This window comes from Bos mutus, chromosome 29 (genome assembly GCF_027580195.1).
Source record: "Bos mutus isolate GX-2022 chromosome 29, NWIPB_WYAK_1.1, whole genome shotgun sequence".
NCBI classification, from domain to species: Eukaryota; Metazoa; Chordata; class Mammalia; order Artiodactyla; family Bovidae; genus Bos; species Bos mutus.
The window spans coordinates 31,756,594-31,781,205 of NC_091645.1; the positions used below are offsets into that span (position 1 = coordinate 31,756,594).

A 24,612-nucleotide genomic window follows, 5' to 3' on the forward strand; every position below is an offset into this window, starting at 1 on the left:
CAGGCTTCTTTCCCTCAATATTTGTGTGGGACTCATCCATGTCGTTGCACACAGCCATGACTCATTTCATTTTCACTGGAGGAATCCACTGAATGAATACACCTTTATTTATCTATCCCACTGTGGATATACCTTTGAAATTCTTTAGTTTTCTGACACTAGGAATAAGGTTGCTATGAACATACTACATATACACCTAAGAGTGGAGCTGCTGGGCCACAAGGTATATACGTGTACAACTCAGGAGGCAGTGCCAAACGCTGCTTGGCCCACATCACGCTACCCTGTAGTACATGGGAATTCGCAGTGATTTACACCCTTGCCAACTTTGGGTATTGCTACTCTTAAATTTTAAGCATTCTGATGAATGTGTTTTCATGAGTTAATAAAGTTTTGATTTGCATGTGAAGAAAGCTGAGCGCCGAAGAATTGATGCTTTTGAACTGTGGTGTTGGAGAAGACTCTTGACAGTCCCTTGGACTGCAAGGAGATCTAACCAGTCCATTCTGAAGGAGATCAGCCCTGGGATTTCTTTGGAAGGAATGATGCTAAAGCTGAAACTCCAGTACTTTGGCCACCTCATGCAAAGAGTTGACTCATTGGAAAAGACCCTGATGCTGGGAGGGATTGGGGGCAGGAGGAGAAGGGGACAACAGAGGATGAGATGGCTGGATGGCATCACTGACTCGACGGACTTGAGTCTGAGTGAACTCCGGGAGTTGGTGATGGACAGGGAGGCCTGGCGTGCTGCAGTTCATGGGGTCGCAAAGAGTCGGACACGACTGAGCAACTGAACTGAACTGAACTGAAAGACTCATGATGTGGAACAACTTGTGGTGTGCTTATTCAGCATTTTGATATCTGTTGTTCAAGTTTTCATGCAATTAAAAAAAATCAGTTTATCTCTCCTTTTCTGATTCTTTACATACTTTGGTTATGTGACCTTGGTCAGATAAGTGTGCTGCAAATATCTTTATCACTTTGTGATTTGCCCTTTTCACTATCTTAATAGTATATTACAATTTACTTTCTGAACTTTAAGTTTAATAATTAAGCTTTTCAGTTAGGATTACTGCTTTATGTATAACCAAGATCATGATGGAGAAGGAAATGGCAACCCACTCCAGTATTCTTGCCTGGAAAATCCCATGGATGGAGGAGCCTGAGGCTACAGTCCATGGGATTGCAAAGAGTTGGACATGACTGAGCAACTTCACTTCACTTCACTTCTTCACTTCAAGATCATGAAAATAGCCCATGAAGATATTCCACTGTATTCTCTTCTAGGAGTTTTGCTGTTTCACCTTTCACATACAGATCTATAATTTTCAAGAGCTAGCACCATTTACTGAAATGACTGTCCTTTTCACAATGCTCCTACAGTGAATAAACCAAGGACCTATTAATATATGTACACGTTTGTTCCTGGACTCTGTTCTTTACCGCCATTCTATTTGTCTATCCTTGTATCAACCTCAGTATCTTAATCAGTGAAGCTTTAATAGTAAGTCTTGATATCTATAATATAAAGTTTCCACTAATTTTGTTCTTCCAAATTGTCTTAGGTATTTGGGGCTCTGCATTTCCATACAAATTTTAGAATCGATTTAGAATCAGTTGTCAATTTCAACACAACTCCTAACTTAAAGCTTGGGGCATTATCAACAACTCGGCCCTATTGGGCTTCATGGGTTGTTCTGAGAGCACCAGGACTTTCTCTGCTCCATCAACTGATACCCTGAGGGCTCAGGTCCCCACACACTGGGTCACTTCTCTGGATTTCCTTCTTCTGCTTCATCTTAGCTCAGTAACTGTTCAGTACCTTATTAACTCTCCAATGCTTCAAAGAGACTATATTATGTTTTTACATTTCTGTCCAGATTTTCTGTTTTCAGAGGGGAGGTTTTTCTAAATTCTCTAGTCCTCCATTTTTAGAAGCTCATGCCCGTAAAGTAAGCTTTACTTTTCTTTTCTCTTCACTCTTTCTCCACCTTCTGCCCACTCCTTCCCTCCCCAAACTTGCTCTTTCTTTCTTTCTGGAAGAAAAGGTGGATAAGGTGGGAAGATGGGGGATTCAACCATGGAAATGAATAAAGACCAAATGTTGACCCTAGAAAGAAAACACGTGCTACGAGAACTGCAGAATTCATTAGATGGGCTTAAGAGAGGCTGCACAGAGAGAAGAGGTCAGCAGAAAGCACGTGAGCTGGAGAGAGGACGGTGAGCCAACATCAGAGAGGTGAGTGACATGTGGAAGGGGTGGAGGCGGAGAGAAGTGCGCAGAAGAAACATCTGCGGAGGCAACAGCTGAGAAGACTGAAAACTTGAAGAAAGACATCAGTAAATAACTGCTCAGTAAATGCCAAGCAGGAGACACACACAGAAGTCCTCATGCGCTTCCTTCCTCTTCCTCCCACTCACCTCAGCCTCATCAGCTGTCAAAGCAGAACCTGTGGGGACGGAACAAACGCCAGTTTCTTTGGAACAAGCGTTTACCTTTCTTCCTCTTAACTCTCCTCCCCACCTCCCCACCCCACACACGCCCTTTTCCTTAAGGTACCATGGATACGTGCTAACTTGGTCAGGACATGGTGATTCATTAACTTTATTTTTACAGACACAAATAATTGGTCATACTGAGAACATTAAGAAGAGTTCCAAAGGGAAAATTTTCTTTACTGCCCTTGTTGTGCAATAATACAGGGAGCTTTAAGTTGCAGTCTCAAACTATAGCTCTATCTTTCAGACCTGGTATCTCACAGTGACAGATGGCAATGTTAAAAATAAACAGAACATTCAAGTTATTTGTACTGAAGGCAAAGACAGTTTTAAAGTGTGAAACAAGCCTGAGGCTGATAGAACTCACATTATCCTTTTCAAAATGTATTAAGAATGCACATTTCCCTATGCCAATCCTGCAATGTTGCCCATCAAAGTTAAATATTGGCTTTTGAAGGTGTGCTGTCATTATACATCACTACTAATCTAGAATTAACAATGCCATACAGGTCTATTCATAGAAACCCATTTTCCAGAACTGTCAATAACTGATTAACTTTCTCAAGTTTTAAAAGTGCTGGAGGTTATCACTATTAGAAATACACTTTCATATTCAGAACATGAGAAAATATTTGATATAATACCAATATTAAGCTAATTTTTAAAAACAGTTCACAGCATATCTGAGGTAACATGATCAAAGATAAGACTTTATAATTAATAAAAGTTATATAGTTTATATAGCAGAAATACATGAAAATAATATACAAGAAATAACAGTAAATTTTTGATATAGAATTCTGATAACTTTAAAGCAATGACCACAAAAACTCATGATCATCTCAGATGGATAAAAAGTATCAGACAGGGCTTCCCTGGTGGGTCAGTGGTGAAGAGTCCATCTGCCAATGCCAGAGACATGGGTCCAATCCCCAGTCTGGGAAGATCCCACAGGCCATGGAGCAACTAAGCCCATGTGCCACAGCTATTGAGCCTGTGCTCGAGAGCCTGGGAGCCGCAACTACTGAAGTCCGCACGCCCCAGAGCCCATGCTGCAAAAACCCACCGCAACAAGAAGGCCACATATCACGAGAGAAGAGCGCACGCTGCAACGAAGACCCAGCACAGCCAAAAATAAAACTTACATTAAAAAAGACATCTGAGAAAATCCAACACCTTTTTGTGATAAAATCATTCAACAAACTAGGAATTGAAGGGTACTTTGTCAACCTGACAAAAGGCATCTATGAAAACTGCACAGTTAAAAGTTTTTACATAACAACATACAATTAGATGACTTCTCTTAAAAGATCAAAAGTAAGACAAGGATGCCTAGTCTCAAAACTTCAACACTGTAACACAGCCAGGGCAACTGGGCAAGAGTAAGACATAAAAAACAGCCATATTGGAAAGAAGAAGTAAACATGTCTATTCACAAATGACATGATCTTATATATAGAATATACCAACAACCTATCAGAACTCATAAATGTTTCAAGTCTCAGGATACAAGATTAAGATACAAAATTAATTGTATTTCTATGCACTTGCAATGAACGATAAGAAAATGAAACTAAGAAAACAACTCCATTTACAAAAGCATCAAAAGAATAAAAATAAATTTAACAACAGATATGCAGAACTTAAAAAAAAAAAACTACAAAAAGTTGAATGACATGAAGGATCTAATCAAATGGGAAAAAAATCCCATGTTCAAGGACCAAAAGACTTAAATACTGGCCGGAAGGTAATACTTTCCAAATTGATTTGTAGATTCAGTAAATCCCTATCAGAATCCCAACCATCTTCTTTTAGAACAAGATGATTCTAAAATTCATGTGGAATTGCAAGGCACCTGGAAAAACCAAATCAATCCTGAAAAAGAATAAAATTGGAGGACCTCCCAATTGCAAAATTTACTACTAAGCAATGGTAATCAAGACAGGGTGGTACTGGAATAAGAACAGACATATATATCAATGGAACAGAACTGAAAATGTAGAAATAAATTCATGGATCTAAGGTCAACTGACTTTCTACAGGGGAGTCAAGTCAATTAAATAGGGAAGAAATAACCTTTTCAACAAATCATGCTCAGATAACTGGATATCCAATGGACTTGGACCTCAAAAACATACACAAAAATTAACTCAAAATGGGTCAGATCAGATCAGTCGCTCAGTCGTGTCTGACTCTTTGCGACCCCATGAATTGCAGCACGCCAGGCCTCCCTGTCCAACACCAACTCCCGGAGTTCACTGAGACTCACGTCCATCGAGTCAATGATGCCATCCAGCCATTTCATCCTCTGTCGTCCCCTTCTCCTCCTGCCCCCAATCCCTCCCAGCATCAGAGTCTTTTCCAATGAGTCAACTCTTTGCATGAGGTGGCCAAAGTACTGGAGTTTCAGCTTTAGCATCATTCCTTCCAAAGAAATCCCAGGGCTGATCTCCTTCAGAATGGACTGGTTAGATCTCCTTGCAGTCCAAGGGACTGTCAAGAGTCTTCTCCAACACCACAGTTCGAAAGCATCAATTCTTCGGCACTCAGCCTTCTTCACAGTCCAACTCTCACATCCATACATGATCACAGGAAAAACCATAGCTTTGACTAGACGGACCTTTGTTGGCAAAGTAATGTCTCTGCTTTTGAATATGCTATCTAGGTTGGTCATAACTTTCCTTCCAAGGAGTAAGCATCTTTTAATTTCATGGCTGCAGTCATCATCTGCAGTGATTTTGGAGCCCAGAAAAATAAAGTCTGACACTGTTTCCACATCTATTTCCCATGAAGTGATGGGACTGGATACCATGATCTTCGTTTTCTGAATGTTGAGCTTTAAGCCAACTTTTTCACTCTCCTCTTTCACTTTCATCAAGAGGCTTTTGAGTTCCTCTTCACTTTCTGCCATAAGGGTGGTGTCATCTGCATATCTGAGGTGATTGATATTTCTCCCGGCAATCTTGATTCCAGCTTGTGTTTCTTCCAGTCCAGCGTTTCTCATGAAGTACTCTGCATAGAAGTTAAATAAACAGGGTGACAATATACAGCCTTGACGTACTCCTTTTCCTATTTGGAACCAGTCTGTTGTTCCATGTCCAGTTCTAACTGTTGCTTCCTGACCTGCATACAAATTTCTCAAGAGGCAGATAAGGTGGTCTGGTATTCCCATCTCTTTCAGAATTTCCCACAGTTTCTTGTGATCCACACAGTCAAAGGCTTTGGCATAGTCAATAAAGCAGAAATAGATGTTTTTCTGGAACTCTCTTGCTTTTTCCATGATCCAGTGGATGTTGGCAATTTGATCTCTGGTTCCTCTGCCTTTTCGAAAACCTTGAACATCAGGAAGTTCACGGTTCACATACTGCTGAAGCCTGGCTTGGAGAATTTGGAGCATTACTTTACTAGCGTGTGAGATGAGTGCAGTGGTGTGGTAGTTTGAGCATTCTTTGGCATTGCCTTTCTTTGGGACTGGAATGAAAATTGACCTTTTCCAGTCCTGTGGCCACTGCTGAGTTTTCCAAATTTGCTGGCATATTGAGTGCAGCACTTTCACAGCATCATCTTTCAGGATTTGGAATAGCTCAAATGGGTAGTAGGCTAAAAAGGAAGATCTAAAACTATAAACTTCTTAGAAGAAAATACAGAAGTAAATATTGACCTTGGGCTAAACAATGCCTTCTTAGATAAGACATCAAAAGCATAAGTGAGAAAAGAAAAAAATAAATTGAACTTCATAAAAATTAAAAATATTTATGCTTCAACAGATGTCATCAAGAAAGTGAAAGACAAAACACAGAATTTGAGGAAACGTATGTCTGCAAATCCACAGAAGGCAATGGCACCCCACTCCAGTACTCCTGCCTGGAAAATCCCATGGACTGAGGAGCCTGGTGGATTACAGTCCTTAGGGTCTTGAAGAGTCAGACACGACTGAGAGACTTCATTTTCACTTTTCACTTTCATGCATTAGAAAAGGAAATGGCAACCCACTCCAGTGTTCTTGCCTGGAGAATTCCAGGGACGGCGGAGCCTGGTGGGCTGCTGTCTATGGGGTCACACAGAGTTGGACACGACTGACGTGACTTACCAGCAGTAGCAGCAGCATGTCTGCAAATCACATTATCTGATAAAGGACTTGTATGTGGAAGGTATAACATGACCCAGTGGTAAAAAGACAACCAAATTAAAAAATAGACAAAGGTCTGAACATTTCTCCAAAGATACAAAAATGGGAAATAAGTAAACACATGTTCAACATTATTAGCCACCAGGGAAATGCATAGCAAAACCATAAAGATGTATCACTTAATACCCACTAAGACAACAATAACCAAAAATACAGTAACAAGGAAAACAAGTTGAATTCTCATATACACTGCTGGTGGAAGTGTAAAACAGTGCAGCTGGTTTACAAAGGTAAACCAGTTTGGCGGTTCCTCCAAAGGTTGAACATAGAGTTATCATATGACCCAGCAATTCTACTGCTACATACATACTCAAGAAATGAAAACATATATCTATACCAAAACTTGAACACTAATTATTGTATTATTCATAATAACCCAAAATGGAAACCCAAAGTGAATGGATAAAATAAATACTGTATATCCATACAATGCACTACTATTTAGCCATAAGAGAGAATAAAGCACTGATATACGGATGAACCTTGAAAACATTATGCTAAGTGAAGAAAGCCAGTTACAACAAGACTACATATTGCATGATTCATTTCATTTGTGTGAAAGGTCTAGCTCAGAGAACTCTAGAGACAGAAAGTAGATTAGCAGTTGCTTAGAGCTGGGGCAAGGGAGAGGGGGAGCAGTGTCTGCTAGTGGGCACAGGATTATTTTTTCAAATTACTGATGTGACATTTCAAAAAGAAAACTACAGCCATCACAACCACTAACAAATACGTAAGTTCTCTCTGACAAAGTTGTTTTATGCTTAACAAGCTTGTCCAAAGAAGGGGGATTTAATAGAGGATAAAAATGCCTTGAAAAGAGACTGAGAATCCCAGGATGAGGGGAGAGTAGGGCAGAAGGAGAAATCCATTTGATCACTTCCTTCTCCTTCTAAAATCTTTATTCTTTGTTTTTATTTTCTTTCCAAAAATTTACATCACATTAAAAAGTTCCTGATGAAGTATTCTGTAAAATTTGTCCAGATTAAGTCATCCCAATAAAAACAGAATTTCCACTGTTTTGATTTTTACTCCCTGTAACACATTGCTTTACATATCTGTACGATATTCCACACACTTATGCAGCATTGTAAATATATTATATAAGTAATAAGAAATGCTGTTTAAAATAGTTTGGATGTTCACAGGCACTGATAAGATGTACATTCCCTTTATTTATTAATTTTCAGCTAATCATATTATCTCCATGTCAGGTCCTGAATTCTTTTATCATTTTGCTCATTAATTAGCCACACTCCTACTATATAATTGCAAAAGCAAATAATGACAAAGCTTAATGGAGCAAACAGTTCTTAAAATTGCCTAAAATTCTGAATGCATGTAAACCTTTGTGAAATCATCAACAGAGAAAAAAGAATACACTAAAAATAAAAAACCACATTAAAATTAAGAATGCATATTATGACAACGAACACAACAGCTAAACAAGCTGTGTGCCTGACTGGAAGAGAAAATCTGGATCTTTAAGCAGTGGGTAAATGACCACACTAATGAGAAAGAGTACTCACCTGGTTTTGGCACTGAGTTGGTCACTGACTGGGGAACTTTCTGATTAATTAACTCAACACAGTGTCCAGGGAAGAGTCCCACCTAAAGAAGAAAGGCAGCAAAGAGAGGATTCTAAACCAGGGAAACAGACCAGTGTGTGAGCATTGCCAATTCAATTCCAGTAATGTGCTCCACAGCCCCTCCCAGAGATTCTGCTATCCCAAGACTCTAAATCACTGATGATGCCAATTATACAAACAAATAATAAAACAATCTGTTGCTATGAGTATATAGAGTCATGTGTTTTATTTGCCTAAAAGTCTAAGTCTTCTTTTCTAGTTTTAGCTTTTAATTTCCCAAACTTCTTTTACTCCAATTAAAATATTTAGTCTGATACCAAGCTAAGCATGGCAAGAGGTATAATTTATACCTGTTAATAATTTACTTTGCTGAAATTTCAATCCAGTTGTGTGAACACTTCTACTGCCCACTTTCATATTTACTAACTTCTCTATGATTTTTTTTAAGCAATACTAAACCACATTCAACGTTTTTGTGTATTTTTTCTTCATTCTCTCATAGGTTCTGTGAAAAATGACAAGACTAAAGTAACCTGATGAAACGATTACTCACTTAAAATCCTGGTATTCATTCTTCGTAGAGTCAGAAGTGTGTGGATAAGTGGGGAAGCAAGAGAGGAAAACAACTAATCTCGGCTTTGAAAAAGCACACCAAACTGACCTGGTAGCAAATTGCTTGTGGTGTGAGGAAGACCCCCAAGGAGCTGTGCTAGGAAAATACTGAGCTCCAGATCACCCAGAGATACTGCATAGCCAGCAGAACGAATACAGACACGAAGATCCGGGAAACAAAAGTAAAAAGGAAATTTTTACCAATATTTATAGATGTTTTCTTAGATAGGAATATGATTGGGCTGCCAAGCAGCAGATGTTAAAGCTGAAACAAGAAAACTACATCACTTTGTACATCCCTCTGTTGACAGACTCTGGGGAAGAAAGGAACAGCCTTCCAAGAGTCTGACTCATCGTAAAGGTCTGAGCTGTATAATTTTCATCTGTGTGGGAGTATTTCACATACTAATTTGCTGCATTCTTACTTCAATTTCTTGATCGATATTCTACGTTAGCTCTTAAAATTATGAAGATGTAACCAGTTATCATGAATTGAAAAGGGCTTATTAATAAACTATCAGCTTGTTTGAAAGATTTGAATTTGGATCTTAAAGTTCCTATATGCACACCTTCTAAAATGATGCTATAAGTATTTGTTTTATTGGTGAAATTCTATTCCATATTTTACTCAACTTCCTATTTAACTAATCAACAAGTCGAAATTCTTCCAAGATTGGTTAGAACCAGATGAGAATCAACTTGAAAAATCCTTCTCATGCTCTCTTACACAAATCACTTCTAAGAGAATCACTTATGGTTAAGTGTACCCCCAGGATTGGGGCTTCCCAGGTGGCTCAGCAGGTAAAGAGTCCACCTGCAATGCAGGAGATATGGGTTCAAATCCCTGGGTCAGGAAGATCCCCTGGAGGAGGGCATGGCAACCCACTGCAGTATTCTTGCCTGGAGAATCCCATGGACAGAGAAGCCTGGTGGGCTACAGTCCACGGGGTCACAAGGAGTTGGACATGACTTAAGCAACTGAGCATGCACCTGGCCCAGGATTAAGAGGGCCCGGGTTCTATCCTAGGCCTGCCCCTTACTAGGCTGGGTTTATAACTTAGGCTCCATGTTTCAGTTTTTTCCTCTAAACATAATGATATTGTGCCTAACTCATAAGGTTTGTTATGAGGATTAAACAGATGAATATAAGCAAAACGAATGTAGTAAGCACTTGTGCAACATTATCTATTCTTTATCATCTTAGTATGTGGGCCACTAGAAGACCTAGAGGGTTGTGGCTCCTCCAATGTATGGATGTGACATATAATACCTACAACCTTTTGCCTGAAATTAAAAGATGCTTACTCCTTGGAAGGAAAGTTATGACCAACCTAGATAGCATATTGATAAGCAGAGACATTACTTGCCAACAAAGGTCCGTCTAGTCAAGGCTATGGTTTTTCCAGTAGTCATGTATGGATGTGAGAGTTGGACTGTGAAGAAAGCTGAGCGCCAAAGAATTGATGCTTTTGAACTGTGGTGTTGGAGAAGACTCTTGAGAGTCCCTTGGACTGCAAGGAGATCTAACCAGTCCATTCTGAAGGATATCAGCCCTGGGATTTCTTTGGAAGGAATGATGCTAAAGCTGAAACTCCAGTACTTTGGCCACCTCATGCGAAGAGTTGACTCATTGGAAAAAACTCTGGTGTTGGGAGGGATTGGGGGCAAGAGGAGAAGGGGACGACAGAGGATGAGATGGTTGGATGGCATCACCGACTCGATGGGCATGAGTCTGAGTGAACTCTGGGAGTTGGTGATGGACAGGGAGGCCTGGCATGCTGCGATTCATGGGGTCGCAAAGAGTCGGACACGACTGAGCGACTGAACCGACTGACTGACCGACCTTTTGCCTGTATGTACCTAAGTTTCCTCACTATCAAATAGCATTCTTTCCATAAAATTCTAATTCATTTCCATTTATAAATATTTTCTGCAATTCGCTATAGAGAAAAGATCACTTATTTCTAGGCTCTGTGATCTACAGCAAATTGCTTAACATCTGTTTCTTAATTCATAAAAATGGGACATCATTAGCTACCTGAATAATCTGTGTAAAAGCACCTAGCCTAGTTTCTAAACTCAAATATCTGTCAGCAAATAAAAATAGCTTGCCATTATTTGTTCATAAGACTCAACAAAGCTTAATGACCTTCTTAAAGGAACTATATGAAATTGGTACATACTAGTTACACTTTCCGGAGAAGGCAATGGCACCCCACTCCAGTGTTCATGCCTGGAGAATCCCAGGGACGGGGGAGCCTGGTGGGCTGACGTCTATGGGGTCGCACAGAGTCGGACACGACTGAAGCGACTTAGCAGCAGCGGCAGCAGTTACACTTTCACCTTTTAAATGTCTCAAGGCATTCATTTCAGTTCAGTCACTCAGTTGTGTCCGATTCTTTGCGACTCCATGAAACGCAGCACACCAGGCCTCCCTGTCCATTAGGTCCAGGTATATGGGGGGAGAGCTACTGTGTATTATGCAGAGGTAGGTCCATGGGAGGTTCACCCAACATCTAATTCCCATCCCTGCTCGCCTATCTCCCTTTAGTATAAAGTGCAATACTACTAAATGATAGCTGAACTAATGGAGAAGGCAATGGCACCCCACTCCAGTACTCTTGCCTGGAAAATCCCATGGACGGAGGAGCCTGGTAGGCTGCAGTCCATGGGGTCGCTAGGAGTCAGACACGACTGAGCAACTTCACTTTCACTTTTCAGTTTCATGCATTGGAGAAGGAAATGGCAACCCACTCCAGTGTTCTTGCCTGGAGAATCCCAGGGATGGGGGAACCTGCTGTGCTGCCATCTCTGGGGTCGCACAGAGTCGGACACAACTGAAGCGACTTAGCAGCAGCAGCAGCTGAACTAAACACTCAGTTTTCCAGATTCCTTGCATTCAGGGTGTAGCCATGGCAGAAGGGAAAATGTGTCACATGAAAACGTGTCACTATGCTGTTCTCTTCCTTCTGCTGTGTACCCAGGTGTTGGGAATGGATCAGCAGTAGCAATCATCTGACCCCTAAAAAAAGGCCAAGAGAAGCTTAGATAATTCTGCCTAGCTTCATTAAGCTGCTGACTCAACTGCAGCAATGATACTTTTTCTGTTTGCTTTTGTTTCTTGAAGCCAAAAGCACTTCTAACTGTAGCTCTTTTAAGTAAGACAGTTATCTTAACTGCCTAATTCTGTGTACTTGTGAAAAGCAATAGATTCTATTTTCTTATAAAATTTCAACCATAAAAAAATGAAACTGTGTTCCATTGAAAATATACACATAACTAACCCTAAAATTACAGCTAATGAACATTTTAAATTTTCTGCCACTTCATGGCTCACAGTCTTGTTATGGCAAAGGGGCTTGTGTAAGTCAATGAAGCTATTAACCATGCCATGCAGGACCATCCAAGAAGGATGGGTCACAGTGAGGAGGCCTGACAAAGTGTAGTGCATACTTAAGCCGATATTTTACCAAATATAAATTAATTCTAATAAACTCAAAATGCTCAATGTTAAAAATGACTGGAATTACAACAATATGATCTATGAATTATATTGTTCTGTTTCCTGTACTATTCTTTCTGTAAAAGTAGCATTTTCTAAGGCTCTAATTTAAATGGCTGAGAAAGGTGAGAGGAATTCAGTAGACTTGGCAGGAGTCAAGATGAATTTCCACTCTAGGAAGAAGAGGGAAGGAAAAGAAAAGATGAGCATCCAGCATCCATAAGGGTAGAGGAGTAGCTAATAAAAATATACTAACAGAAAAAAAAAAGAAAAAGACAAGGCTGAGGGATGGGCTTAAAGGAGGGAAAGAGAACCTTCAGTCTGGTAGTTTTCCCCTGAGCCAGTCTGGCATGAAGAAGAAAGAAGAGTATATGGATGTAAGAGGCACAGAGGCAGAAGAGATGGAAACTGTCAGAGGATTAGACACAAGAAAAGTTAAGACAGATGCTTCTGCAGTTCTTTCCCACTTTTACTGAGGTATAACTGACAAACAAGCTGTGCACATTTAAAATGTACATTTTGATGAGTTGACACCCATAAAACTGTATCCACGCTCAAAATTATGAATATATTTATCAACCTCCAGAGTTTCCTTGTAACTCTCTGTAATTTCTCCCTCTCTTTAGCAGCCCTTACCCCTGCTCAACAGGCAACAAAGTTTCTAACACTACACATCACTTTGCAGTTCCTACACTTTTATATGAATAGAGTCATGCAGAATGTACTCTTTGTTGTTGGTTTTCTTTCATTCAGCGTTAATTATTTTGAGGATCGTCATGTTGTCGTATTTATCACTAATTCTTCCTTTCTATTGCTTAGTAATATTCTATTGTGTAAATGCCACGTGTGTTTATTCATTGATCTCTTGCTGATGAGATAACTGGGTTGCTTCCAACTTGGGGCCATTACGTATATAGTTATTATGAACTGTCATGTGAGTTTCTGTATGAAGGCAGACCTTCTGTTCTCTTGGATAAACACCTAGGAGTGGAATGGCTGGATCTTGCCATTGGTATATGTTTAAAACACTGACAAACTGTTTTCCAATTGGTTGGAGCATCTTACATTGCCTCCAACTGTCTCAGTGTTCCAATTCCTCCACATCCTTGCCGCTCTAATAAGTATATAGCAAGGCCTCATTGTTATTTTAATTGCATTTCTCTAATGATAACTGTGGTTAAACATCTCTTGACAGGTTTATTTGTCATGTATCTTTGTTAATTGTTCCCATATTTGCTATTTTTTAAAAACTGAGTTCTGTTTTCATGTTGAATTTTGAGAGTTCTTTATATGTTGTGGATACAAGTACTTGATCAGATATAATCACTGCAAATATTTTTTCCCAGTTTGTAATGTGTCTTTTTATCGTCTTAAAAATAAAGCCTTTCAAAGAGCAGCAGTGTTAAATTTTGATGAAATTTATTATTTTATGAATTGTTCTGATAATACATCTAAGAAATCTTTGCCAAATCCAAAGTCACAAAAGTTTCTCCTATGTTTTCTTTTAGAAGGTTTTTAGTTTAAGATTTACATTTTGGGTACATGACCTATTTTGTGTTAATATGTGCAGATGGCACAAGAAATAAATAAAAGGATTTATGAAGGTATATGGATAAAGCTGAGTGCCGAAGAATTGATGCTTTTGAATTGTGGTGTTGGAGGACTCTTGAGAGTCCCTTGGACTACAAGGAGATCCAACCAGTCCATCCTAAAGGAGATCAGTCCTGGGTGTTCATTGGAAGGACTGATGCTGAAGCTGAAACTCCAATACTTTGGCCACCTCATGTGAAGAGTTGACTCATTGGAAAAGACCCTGAGGCTGGGAGGGATTGGGGGCAGGAGAAGGGCATGATGGAGGATGAGATGGCTGGATGGCATCACCGACTCGATGGACATGAGTTTGAGTGAACTCTGGGAGTTGGTGATAGACAGGGAGCCCTGGCGTGCTGTGATTCATGGGGTCGCCAAGAGTCAGATATGACTGAGCGACTGAACTGAACTGATGGATACCCAACTGTTCCAACATCATTTGTAAAACAGATCATGTTTTCTTCACTGAACGGACATTGAACCTCTGTTGAAAACAAGCATCCATGAATGTGTAGGTCTACTTCTGACTCTGTCTGTCCTGTTGATTGACTTGTCCATCTCTCCCCAAATGCCATACTCTCTTGTTACTGCAGTTTTACAGTTAAGTCTTCAAATCAATTAGTGTTAGTTCTCCAACTTTGCTCTTCTTTTTCAAATTTGTTTTGGCTGTTCTTTTTTAGGTCCTTTGTATTTCCATATGAACTGTTAAATCTGTGTATTGATTTCTACAAAAAATCTGCTGGGATTTTGACTGGGATCAATTTGAGATGACATTTTAACAATATAAAGCCTTCCAACCTATATACAGGGTGTATATCTCTCGTTTTTAAAATATTCTTTATCTCAGAAATGCCTTGTAGTTTTCAGTACACAGATCGTTTGTATCTTTCTTCTGATACATCCCGAAGTAATTCATAGTTTTGATGCTATTACAAGTAAGTTTTATTCTATTTTGTGATTGAGGTTAATGCTACTGGTCTGCACACTACATTTGAAGTAACAAGACTTCCATGAAGTTGTCCCTAGTATACACAACTGTGTATTTCAAGTATGCAACTCACTTTTATTTCTTTTATATATGAAAAATTATATATTTTTTGAAATTGTGTTTATATCTTGTTATGTCATTTGTAAATTTCATTTCTAAATTCTAAGGAAGGCTTTTAGAAATTATTTATCATAACAAATGGGTGTAGGGTTTGATGATGCTAAGAACTACTTCTGTAAGCCATTTTTTCAGTAGTTTCCATGAAACTGAATGTTTAAGAATCATTTGGTAGGACATATTCTGATGTTATAAATTAACAAAAGGCTATCTAGAAACTAGTTTCTCTTTAACATTAATGGCAGCTGCTAATGGCACTAGTAAGAAAAATAAAGACAGAAAATTTACATATGTTTTGTGATCTAAGGGGGAGAAATACAAAATTGGAACTCACCAAGCTCATGTTCTGGCTATATCACTGACTTACTGTCTTTGTGAATCAAAACCATCTTTCCAAATTCCTTTGATTTAATTACAAGGTGACAGTTTAGGACCAGGTGGTCCTCTGCTGTTTTTTTCTACTTTAGGACTCTATGATTCACACGTGTAGACAAGTAGAAGCCACTACTGGTTCACCGAAACACTACTATGATCTGTTCTTTGCCCAGAATACCTAAGTTTCTACCTAAACTCTGACACTAAACAGCGAAATAGTAACAGGGCAGTGGTTCAGTCCTCTTCCGCTTTAGTTTCTTTGTCAGTAAGAGAGGTAAAAGTACCTTCTTTGCAGTGTGAGAATTAACAGGAAGCACACAGAAGAGGACCAGGAAGTGTGACAACGCCTTGGATTTGCAGCACCACACTCTGACCCCCCTTCCCTTGGCATCCTGTGAACACTACATGAGAAATTATGTAATTTTCCTATTACTTAACTGGAAAGGAAATATTTTGCTCTACTTAATTTTGAGTAATGAAAAGGGTGTAGCTTTGAATTCTGCACATAAAATGATGGTCTTCATATAAATAAGTGGGTGAACTGTCTTCCTCTATTAAACTACTTACTGCAAGAGCCAAGGTTTCCAAACATCTTCCCTGTGGGATAAAGAAGGTTTTTCTGAAAGTTTCTGGAACCACGTTAAACTCCCGAGGTAAGAGGATGCTTATTGCTGAAGAGCTGCTTGTCTGCCGTTTGGGCATGGAAACCTCACAGGACAGGCTGGGATAACTAGGAAAATAAATCCAGTGACCCTTGACTATCTTGCGGAGAACCGAGAGAAGGTGACTGAATCGGATTCTGTCACCCTAGAAGTGGTATTTTATCCATTAGACTGACTGCATCCCAAATATGTCTTAGGAGGTTTTCTGGGGGAAAGGAGAACACTCACTAAGCAGTGTTTTAATTCTTTCTCTATCTGCACAGGATAAACACAGGGAGGCTGAGTCAGTGGTTCCCACATTTTATACTTAATAATCATCTGAGGAACCTGATGAAATTCAGATTTCTGTCCCCCATCTCCAGAGATCAGTTGTATACGGTTTTAACATGTTTCTCGGGTCATTCTGATACTTATGGCTCTCAGATAAAATTCTGAGGAACATGGCACTAAACAAATAATCCTCAGACATTAACACTTTACATTTGTAATATGCCTGTTATGTAAGGGAAAAAAGACCTTCCAGACACCTCACCTCACATTTCCAACCACAGTCCACAGACAGACACAAAAAGGCCATGTATTTTTAACAAGAAAGAAAAAGCAAAGAGGTTTTTTTTCCCCCCCTTTCTGAAATACACATTATATGATGAAACTCCTCAGAAAACAAAGGTAAAAGGCTCAATATACTCTTTAGAAGACAAGTAAAAGATTTCAGAATTTCAAATTACTATAGTTAATATAATTTCACACTTCCTACTCCTAGAAGTTTAAGAAAAGAAACACAGTCACAGTATAATTTAGAAACATGGATGAACTAATCCTTCTGTTCCCACAGCTAAATTATGGTCTAGGATAAAACAATATAAAGACTAGAACTTGGCAAAATGTTGATCTTTATCAACCACCAGCTGATTGGCAAACTTTACCTACAGCTCAGAGTAAGCACTGCTTCCAGCAGAGTGGTCTAAGGAACACCGGGGCCAGAATCACATGGATAAGACTGTCTCTTAATCCTATTCCACAATCACTGAGACAGAAGCTGGGGGTTTATGTCACAGGATTTTACGTTTTAACACGTTCCCTATGCAACACATCATAAGCTCACCAAGTAAAGTTTGAGAACCAGAGGTGAAGAGAGAGTAGAAGGAGTTATTTAGTAACAGAGAAATGAAGACAGCAGTACAACACCCTTATCTGTATCAGTAAATGCCATTCCTTGGACTGACTTTATTTGCAAATTCAGACAACAATGCAATAAATACCATCACACACCTATTAGAATGATTGAAAAAACAAACCAGCTGAGAACCATCAAATGTAGATGAGAATGCAGAGCAGCATCACCACTGCAGCTGGTGGGAAGGCAAAACGGCACAACCACTTTAAAAGACAGTTTGGTGGTTTCTTACAAACCTAAGCATGATCTCACCATACAACACAGCAAGTGCACTCCATGGTATTTACCTGAAGGAGCTGGAAACATTTCCACACAAAAATACGCATGTGGATATATACAGCAATATTATTCATAAATGCCCCAAACTAGAAGCAACCAAGATGCATTTTAATAAGTGGATGGAAAAACAAAATTATGGCACATTCATAACAATGAATGATAAATGAATGATAAAAAAGGAACATCAAATCATGGAAAGATCTGGAGGAACCTGAAGTCCAAGTTTGAAAGCCAGTTTGAAAAGGCTCCATATTATACCGTATGATTCCAATTATATGATGCTTTGGAACAGGCAAACTATAGAGATAATAAATAATCAGCGCCTGTCAGAGATCAGGAGGAGAGAAGATGGATGGGTGAGAGCACAGGAAATTTCAAGCACAGGGAAATCACTTTGTATGAACAATCCATGTCATTATGCATTTGTGAAAACCCAAAGAACTACAGACATCACAAAGAGTGAGTCTTAATGAAAATACGGATTATAGTTAATAATCATGTGTAAAAACTGGTTCATTAAATGTAACAAAAAGCAAACCCCAACACTGTTTTCATCACTGTGGCGGAGGATGTGACACTAGCACTTTGTACTCTTATCCATATGATTCTGGCCCTGATGTTCCTCAGATCACTCTTAGAAACAGTGGTCACGCTGCACTGTAGGTAAGCTCTGCTCATCAGCTTGTGGTTAATACAGATCAGCATTCTGCCAATTCCATTCAGTGAATTATAAAACATAAAGCAACATGTTAATAGGAGAAACTATGTGTGTGGGATAGATGGTATATGAAACTTTGTGTATTATCTGGTCAATTATTCTGTAAGTTTGTACTGAATGATAAGAATCTATTAATTATTTTGAAAATAATAATAAAAAATAAAACAAAGTCACAAGCCAGCAACTGTACAGCATCAGCTCACTAGGACTTAAGGGAAAGGGTTCCGCACGCCACCTGCACCCTGTCATGTCCCGACAGCTGGCCAGAGACAACAATACCTGTGACTAAGGAAAAAACAGGGGAGCCCACATAACACATGAGAAACACATCGAGTAGAGCAGACCTGCAGTGGAGACTCGGGGCCTACATGCTGACAACACATCTCCAGAACACTCTCCTTCAGGGTCAGAGCAGCACACCTCAAGGCTGGCCCACAGCCTGGGAAGCGACAGCCCACATCTCTGCTCCCCTCCACCCTCTCTCCTGAGAGTGGGCAGCTCTCAATGGCCTTGATTCCCAGGAAGACCACTGTCCAAGCTACCCCAGGGCCAAGCCCAGCCCCTCATCTCCTGCTACTGTAGTCCAAAGAAAGCAAGTGACGGGTCTAAGACTGTAAGAGAGGAAGCAACAGCAAGACTGAAACACAACTGTCATTTAAAAGCCAAATTTACTTTTGGATCCTGTTTGGGCCCCTACCGTTTATAGCTCACTTCTATGAACATGAAGAATTGATCCCTTAATAAGATAAGGGATCCCTTATCCCTTAATAAAAAGCTGGTTAAGACCAGCTTTCCATTTAGTTTTATATTTAATCAGAAGCACCAACTGTTAATAGCAATTAAGAAATCAGCACAGCTAAAGTAGGACTGCAATTATTACAGGTGAGAAAATTTGTGGGGTAACAAACATACAAGGTTAATCAATTTGGTGTTAATCAAATTAAATTGTTATGTATGCTTTTATAACAAATTGGGGTATAAATCAAATCAAATTTTATTTGAATTATTTACATTTAAAAATCAACATTTATTGAGTCAGAAATATGCATCAAGTCTGCTCTAGCTACTTTACAAATATCCTCACACATTTAATCTTCTCGAAAATCTTAAGAGATTAACAAGAATCTTATAATCCCCATTTTACAAATGGGGAAACTGAAGTACAGAGAAGTAAAGCAACTTGCTGAAAATAACACAAGATTAAGACCCAAGAGATACAGCACCAGAACCCATGTTCTTAGCCACCATGCTGTCCTGTTTTAAACTGTATGATTTTTTTCATAAAATACGTTTTATAGAAACCTAATAGTTTTTATATGCATATAAAGCTATATTTATATAATAGCCATTAACATTTCCAAATGTACAGCATGAGCATTTAATCTACACAGCATTTTAGGAACATTTTTATAAATAGACAACTAAAACCCACGAGTTATATACTAAGGATACAATTTTAAGGCATTTTTAGATGTTCTTCTAGTGATAGTTTTAAAAGCTAAAAGGAAACTTTTCTACCCTGTGGAAATTAGTGACAGTCAACCTAAGAGATGCTGTTGTCAGATCTCAAATTACTTAGGCATATAAGGAAAAAGAAAGAGATGGCCTTAGATTCTGCTGTTATTCTGCTATTAACACACTGTTTACATTAACAGTTATAATGCATTAAAAAACACTGATCAAACTGACTTGAGTCTAGAGGGAAAACATATGTGATTCATGATTTTAAACCACTATGAAAAGTGAGCCAGAGTTACAGGCCCGATAATCTAAAAGGGGTCAGCAGGCAGGTGGCTCTGCTCACACTTCAGCTAGTCCACTTTGTGGGACAGAAGAGGAGATCTTCCACAGCAGTAACTAGAAAATGAAACCCAAGTCTAACGTCATCCACATTTTTTTTTATCACTGCAGACAAAATTTCTGATAACGAAGTCCCTTGCCAGCACACCACTGTAAACAGAAACACTATCGAAAGAGAACACATTCTTTGAATTTTCCACACCGAATTCTTTGTTGCGTACCTGAAATCCATGCTTGCCTCTCCACCATGTGCTTAACACTTTTGGGGGCATGTCAATAACAGAAACAATGTCTCCCACCTAGGAAAAAACATTTTAAGTGAAATGTTTTTAATCAAATTGTAAAGCAATCATCTGCCTAAAATTTAAATCTAAACTGTAAAACTTTAAATCTGAACTGTATCTTATTCTCTGGATCATTATTTCTGGAAAAACATTAATATTTCTTTCTGTAAAGACTTTAATAATCTTAACCATTTGTAAAGGAGAGGTTTACAAGAAGTTAAGCAGCACAAAGACTGGTCCAAGTAACATGTGTAGTAACTTCAGAAAGCCTGATTGACAGTGTGAGATTTTTTAACACTAGGCATCATCACAGAGTTAAAATACTGTTACTGCTGTTACTAAAGGTGATCAGATCCACTTATAAAAGGAAATTTTAAATTATCATTTTTAGAACAACAACAGTTTCTATTAATACACTCAGTGAGCTACTTGCCATGTGCCAGGCACTGGGCTGAGCAATTGACGTATCTTATTTCATTATATAGGAATGCTCTAAGATGTCTACAATTACTGAGTTATTCTTAGTACATGGAAAATTGAATGACAGCTACATTTCTTTTGAAAGGCGGTTCAATATATAACATTCCCACTGAGCAGCTGACTTTGTTCACCCTAAAAGACAAACTAATGAGTTTATACAAACTTTTACAACATCCTAAGTATAAAAATAGCAAGAATAATTGCTAATAATATACTTAAAGGAAGTTGTATTCTTCATTCAAAATAAGTGATGATCTCTGTGATAAACCAGTTAGGCACTTTAGAACAATGTTGCTGATGTACACAATATTGCTTCACAAATTTTTGTGTTATATTCATGACTAATTTTTCCAGTCATGAATGTCCTCTTCACAAAACCATATTTGCTAACAGACACGGTATCTTTCAAGATCAAGGATTCTTTGTGTATAGAGCTAAAAATTTAGTTGAGAAGTGTTTGAATTCTGTACAATAAAAATGTACACTTTTTTCCTCTTAAATTGAATAACTTGCCAGCATTTTCTTTTGATCTCTCATCAGTCAGTATTAACAGAAGAAACTTAAATCCCCTCTTTTTTGCATCTGATAGCAAGAAATGTTCATTTCACTTTTCATCTGATCTTTACCTCAGTCTATGAACAATGAAAAAAAAGTATCACTGGGTATTGTTTTTAGGTGCAAAAAAAAAGGACAAAAGACAAGAGGATCTGGCTTTCAAGAAGCTCACAGACACAAACACAGGAGAACAACTTTGATTGAATGAAATAAGTGACCTCTCAGAGATAAGCCTTGAGAATAGCTCAGAATGACATTCAGTGCAGGCTCTGGGCAGGGGTTAGGGGGGCAGAGCGAGGGGTAGGGAAGAAGTGGGGTATGTATTTCTTGGAGTAGAAGGAAGAAAATCAAGGAGACTTCCTAGAAAAAATGGGGGACATTTAAGCTGAATTTTTAAGAATGAGTATAGTCCTTAAAATAAAAATAGATGGCATACCAGGCTGAAAGACAATAATGGGCAGAAACACCTGGTGCTTTTTGTTAAGTAAATGATTGACACAAAGATGAGGCTAGAAAGGCAGCACAGACTGAGCTAACACAGAGCATCTTTGGTCACTTACCTCTAAGGTCAATTCATCTGGGGCCCGAGCGGTGTACCTCTTGATAACATGGGCAGCACCAACAGCAGGAGTGTTAATCGAGGATTCTTCATGAACTAGAAGGTGATTTCCCTTGTTATCAATCTAGAACAAAGAAAATGTACTATGAGATGGTTAAAGACACGGGACTTGCAAGTTTCTTGGTGTATCTATATAACTCAACTCGATTTAGCAAAACTATAACCCAAAGAATCTTAAGAAAAAAACACTACTTACTATATACCATTGTCAATATTATTGTACATGTATTGTACGTATCATATCATTGTATTGTACATATATTATATATATAATTGAATCTTCACAACTTTAAAAGATACTTATCATCATTATCAATACCTAACAATGAAGATGCTAAAGCTAAAAGAGGTTATGTAAATTACAGAAGATTAAATAATTTGTCCCAGATTACACGGCCAATAATGAAAAAACAAGATCTCAATGCAAGTTGTACTGGCTCTAAGTTCTATTCTTTCTACTTTTCATCATCTTCCCAATTTTCACTTAGAGAATAAAGTAACTCTACCTATGCAAATTAAAGGAAAAAATCTAACATACTAACTGGATACTCTATCACTCAAGACATTCTTAAATCAGATCCTTTAAAAGGGTTTAATTGTCTCTTGTTTCTAAATGACTAAAAACTATTTTCATTACTAAGTCAATTAAATATATATATATATACACACACCTTGCTAAATGTATAAACATGAATATATTGAACACCAAAACAACAGGTGTCATTCTGATTCATAAAATAATATTAAAACTAGCTTCCTGGATTATCAAAAAAGGTTTGAGATAAAAATATTTAATGTACCATATCTATCTTCCAGAAGACATGAATAAGCCCCACTTATTCAGTTCCTGAGACTCAGTAGCTACGAAAATTCACATGGCATTTCTTTCGTAGGTAATTAACTCTAATAAAGAGTGAACTAGATTAATACCTCCATCCAAGTAAGGGCAGGTCCACAGTTGATCTTGTTCCCAGCAATAGCTGAAAGGCGGGACAGGTAAGCCATAAGCATCTGAGTGACCGACTAAAGAAAAAGAGAAGATTCAGTGGTAACAGTTTCTCACTGTTAAAGAAACTGGTGTAAACTGGTTGTTTCTGGGAGAAAAAAATCTGCAGATTTTCAGGCATTTTCATAGTCACAGAGGTTCTTCACAGAAGCTTCACAGCTCCAGGAACTGACACGAAGGGCACTTACATAATTCCCTATCTGTTGCAGGACTTTCACTTCGGCCCCTCATCATCAGGGGTCATACAGCTTCTAATTTGGTTGCCTTTTTTTTCTATTTGTGTACTGAAAATGTAAAATGATAGCACAGACATAATTACTTTCCTTGCCAGCTTCTCCCCACTACTCTGAAACTTTCTCCAAGGCCTGCTGCAGTCTTCGCCACCTAGCCATGGCAGGACTGCTCATGCGTGATCCTTCACCTCAAGTCAGCTGATGGTCCAGGCATGGGACCCAACAGTAGCCTAACAGGAGTTGCTGCAGGAATCAGGAACTCCTAATTTCAGCTCCGTTTGGCTGCTATTTTACAAAGAGACAAGAACCCGGTACCTGTTGGGAGCGGTCATGTTCTGAGACAGTCTGAGAAAGAAAAACCAACAGACAGACAGAGAAGGGAAATGGAGGCAGAGAGACATCCAGATTTTCTATCATACGACAGAATCTGTGGTTTCAGGACATTCCTGAGGCTTTGCCACAGTGGCAGTTCTTGCATGACTGGAGCCTCTACTTTGCCTCTACTATGTAATTGCCCAGGAATTAATTACAGATTTGGAAGGGTTTTCCCCTCCGGACTTGTACTGTTCTCAAGCATCCACTGTGGCTGCTAAGCAGTCTAATGCCAGTACATTCTGTGTTCCTTTGAGAAAAATCTCCTTTTTGCTCTCTGGAGGCTTTTTGGGTTTCCTCTCTGCTTTTGGCATTTTGAAATTTTACAGTGTTTCTAGATGTTATTATATTTAACACTTAATGGACTGATTTAATCTGAAAATAGGCTCTTTTTTAATTTAGGGAAACATGTTTTTGGAGAAGGAAATGGCAACCCACTCCACTATTATTGCCTGGAGAATCCCAGGCACAGAGGAGCCTGGCAGGCTACAGTCCACGAGGTGGCAAGAGTCGAACACGACTTAGTGACTAAACCAGCTACTTCCATCCACTCTCTCTTCCTATAATAACTCCTATAAAGCAGCAGGAACTTGTGGGAACTTCTGGATCTATTCTCTGGGACTCTTGACTATTCTCTCGCAACTTTTTATCCCCTTGGGGCTGTGTTCTTACAGAGTTTGCCCTTCCTGCTCACTAATTCTCTCTTCATCTAAGTCCATTTTGCATGTCGTCCGGCTATTAATGTTTGTTATTATTAAAATTAACTTAAATGACCATATGTTCATTTCTAAGATCTCTGATTATTTTATTTTTATAAACTCTATTCTTATTCCATGAGTGTGACTGCCTTGCTTTCTCTAAGGATGGTAATCACGCTTCTGAAAGCCCTCTGTTTGCTCTTCTGTTACTTCATTTATTTAGTTTTTACTGAATAAAAACTGAAGATTTCTAGTTTACCTGTCCCTCTGC

General features: G+C 38.7%; 1 protein-coding gene across 5 annotated transcripts in view; it reads right to left on the minus strand.

Moving 5' to 3' along the window:
• Window positions 1-24,612, minus strand: part of ARHGAP32 (Rho GTPase activating protein 32) — a 206,828-nt gene that overhangs the window by 50,873 nt on the left and 131,343 nt on the right. For all 5 annotated transcript variants that reach the window (XM_070365291.1, XM_070365292.1, XM_070365293.1 and 2 more), the window contains 4 exons: window positions 22,963-23,055; window positions 21,974-22,096; window positions 20,316-20,393; window positions 8,215-8,296 (listed from right to left, as the gene is read on the minus strand). In XM_070365291.1, coding sequence (XP_070221392.1) covers window positions 8,215-8,296; window positions 20,316-20,393; window positions 21,974-22,096; window positions 22,963-23,055 — 376 coding nt within the window. The remainder of the gene's footprint in view (window positions 1-8,214; window positions 8,297-20,315; window positions 20,394-21,973; window positions 22,097-22,962; window positions 23,056-24,612) is intronic.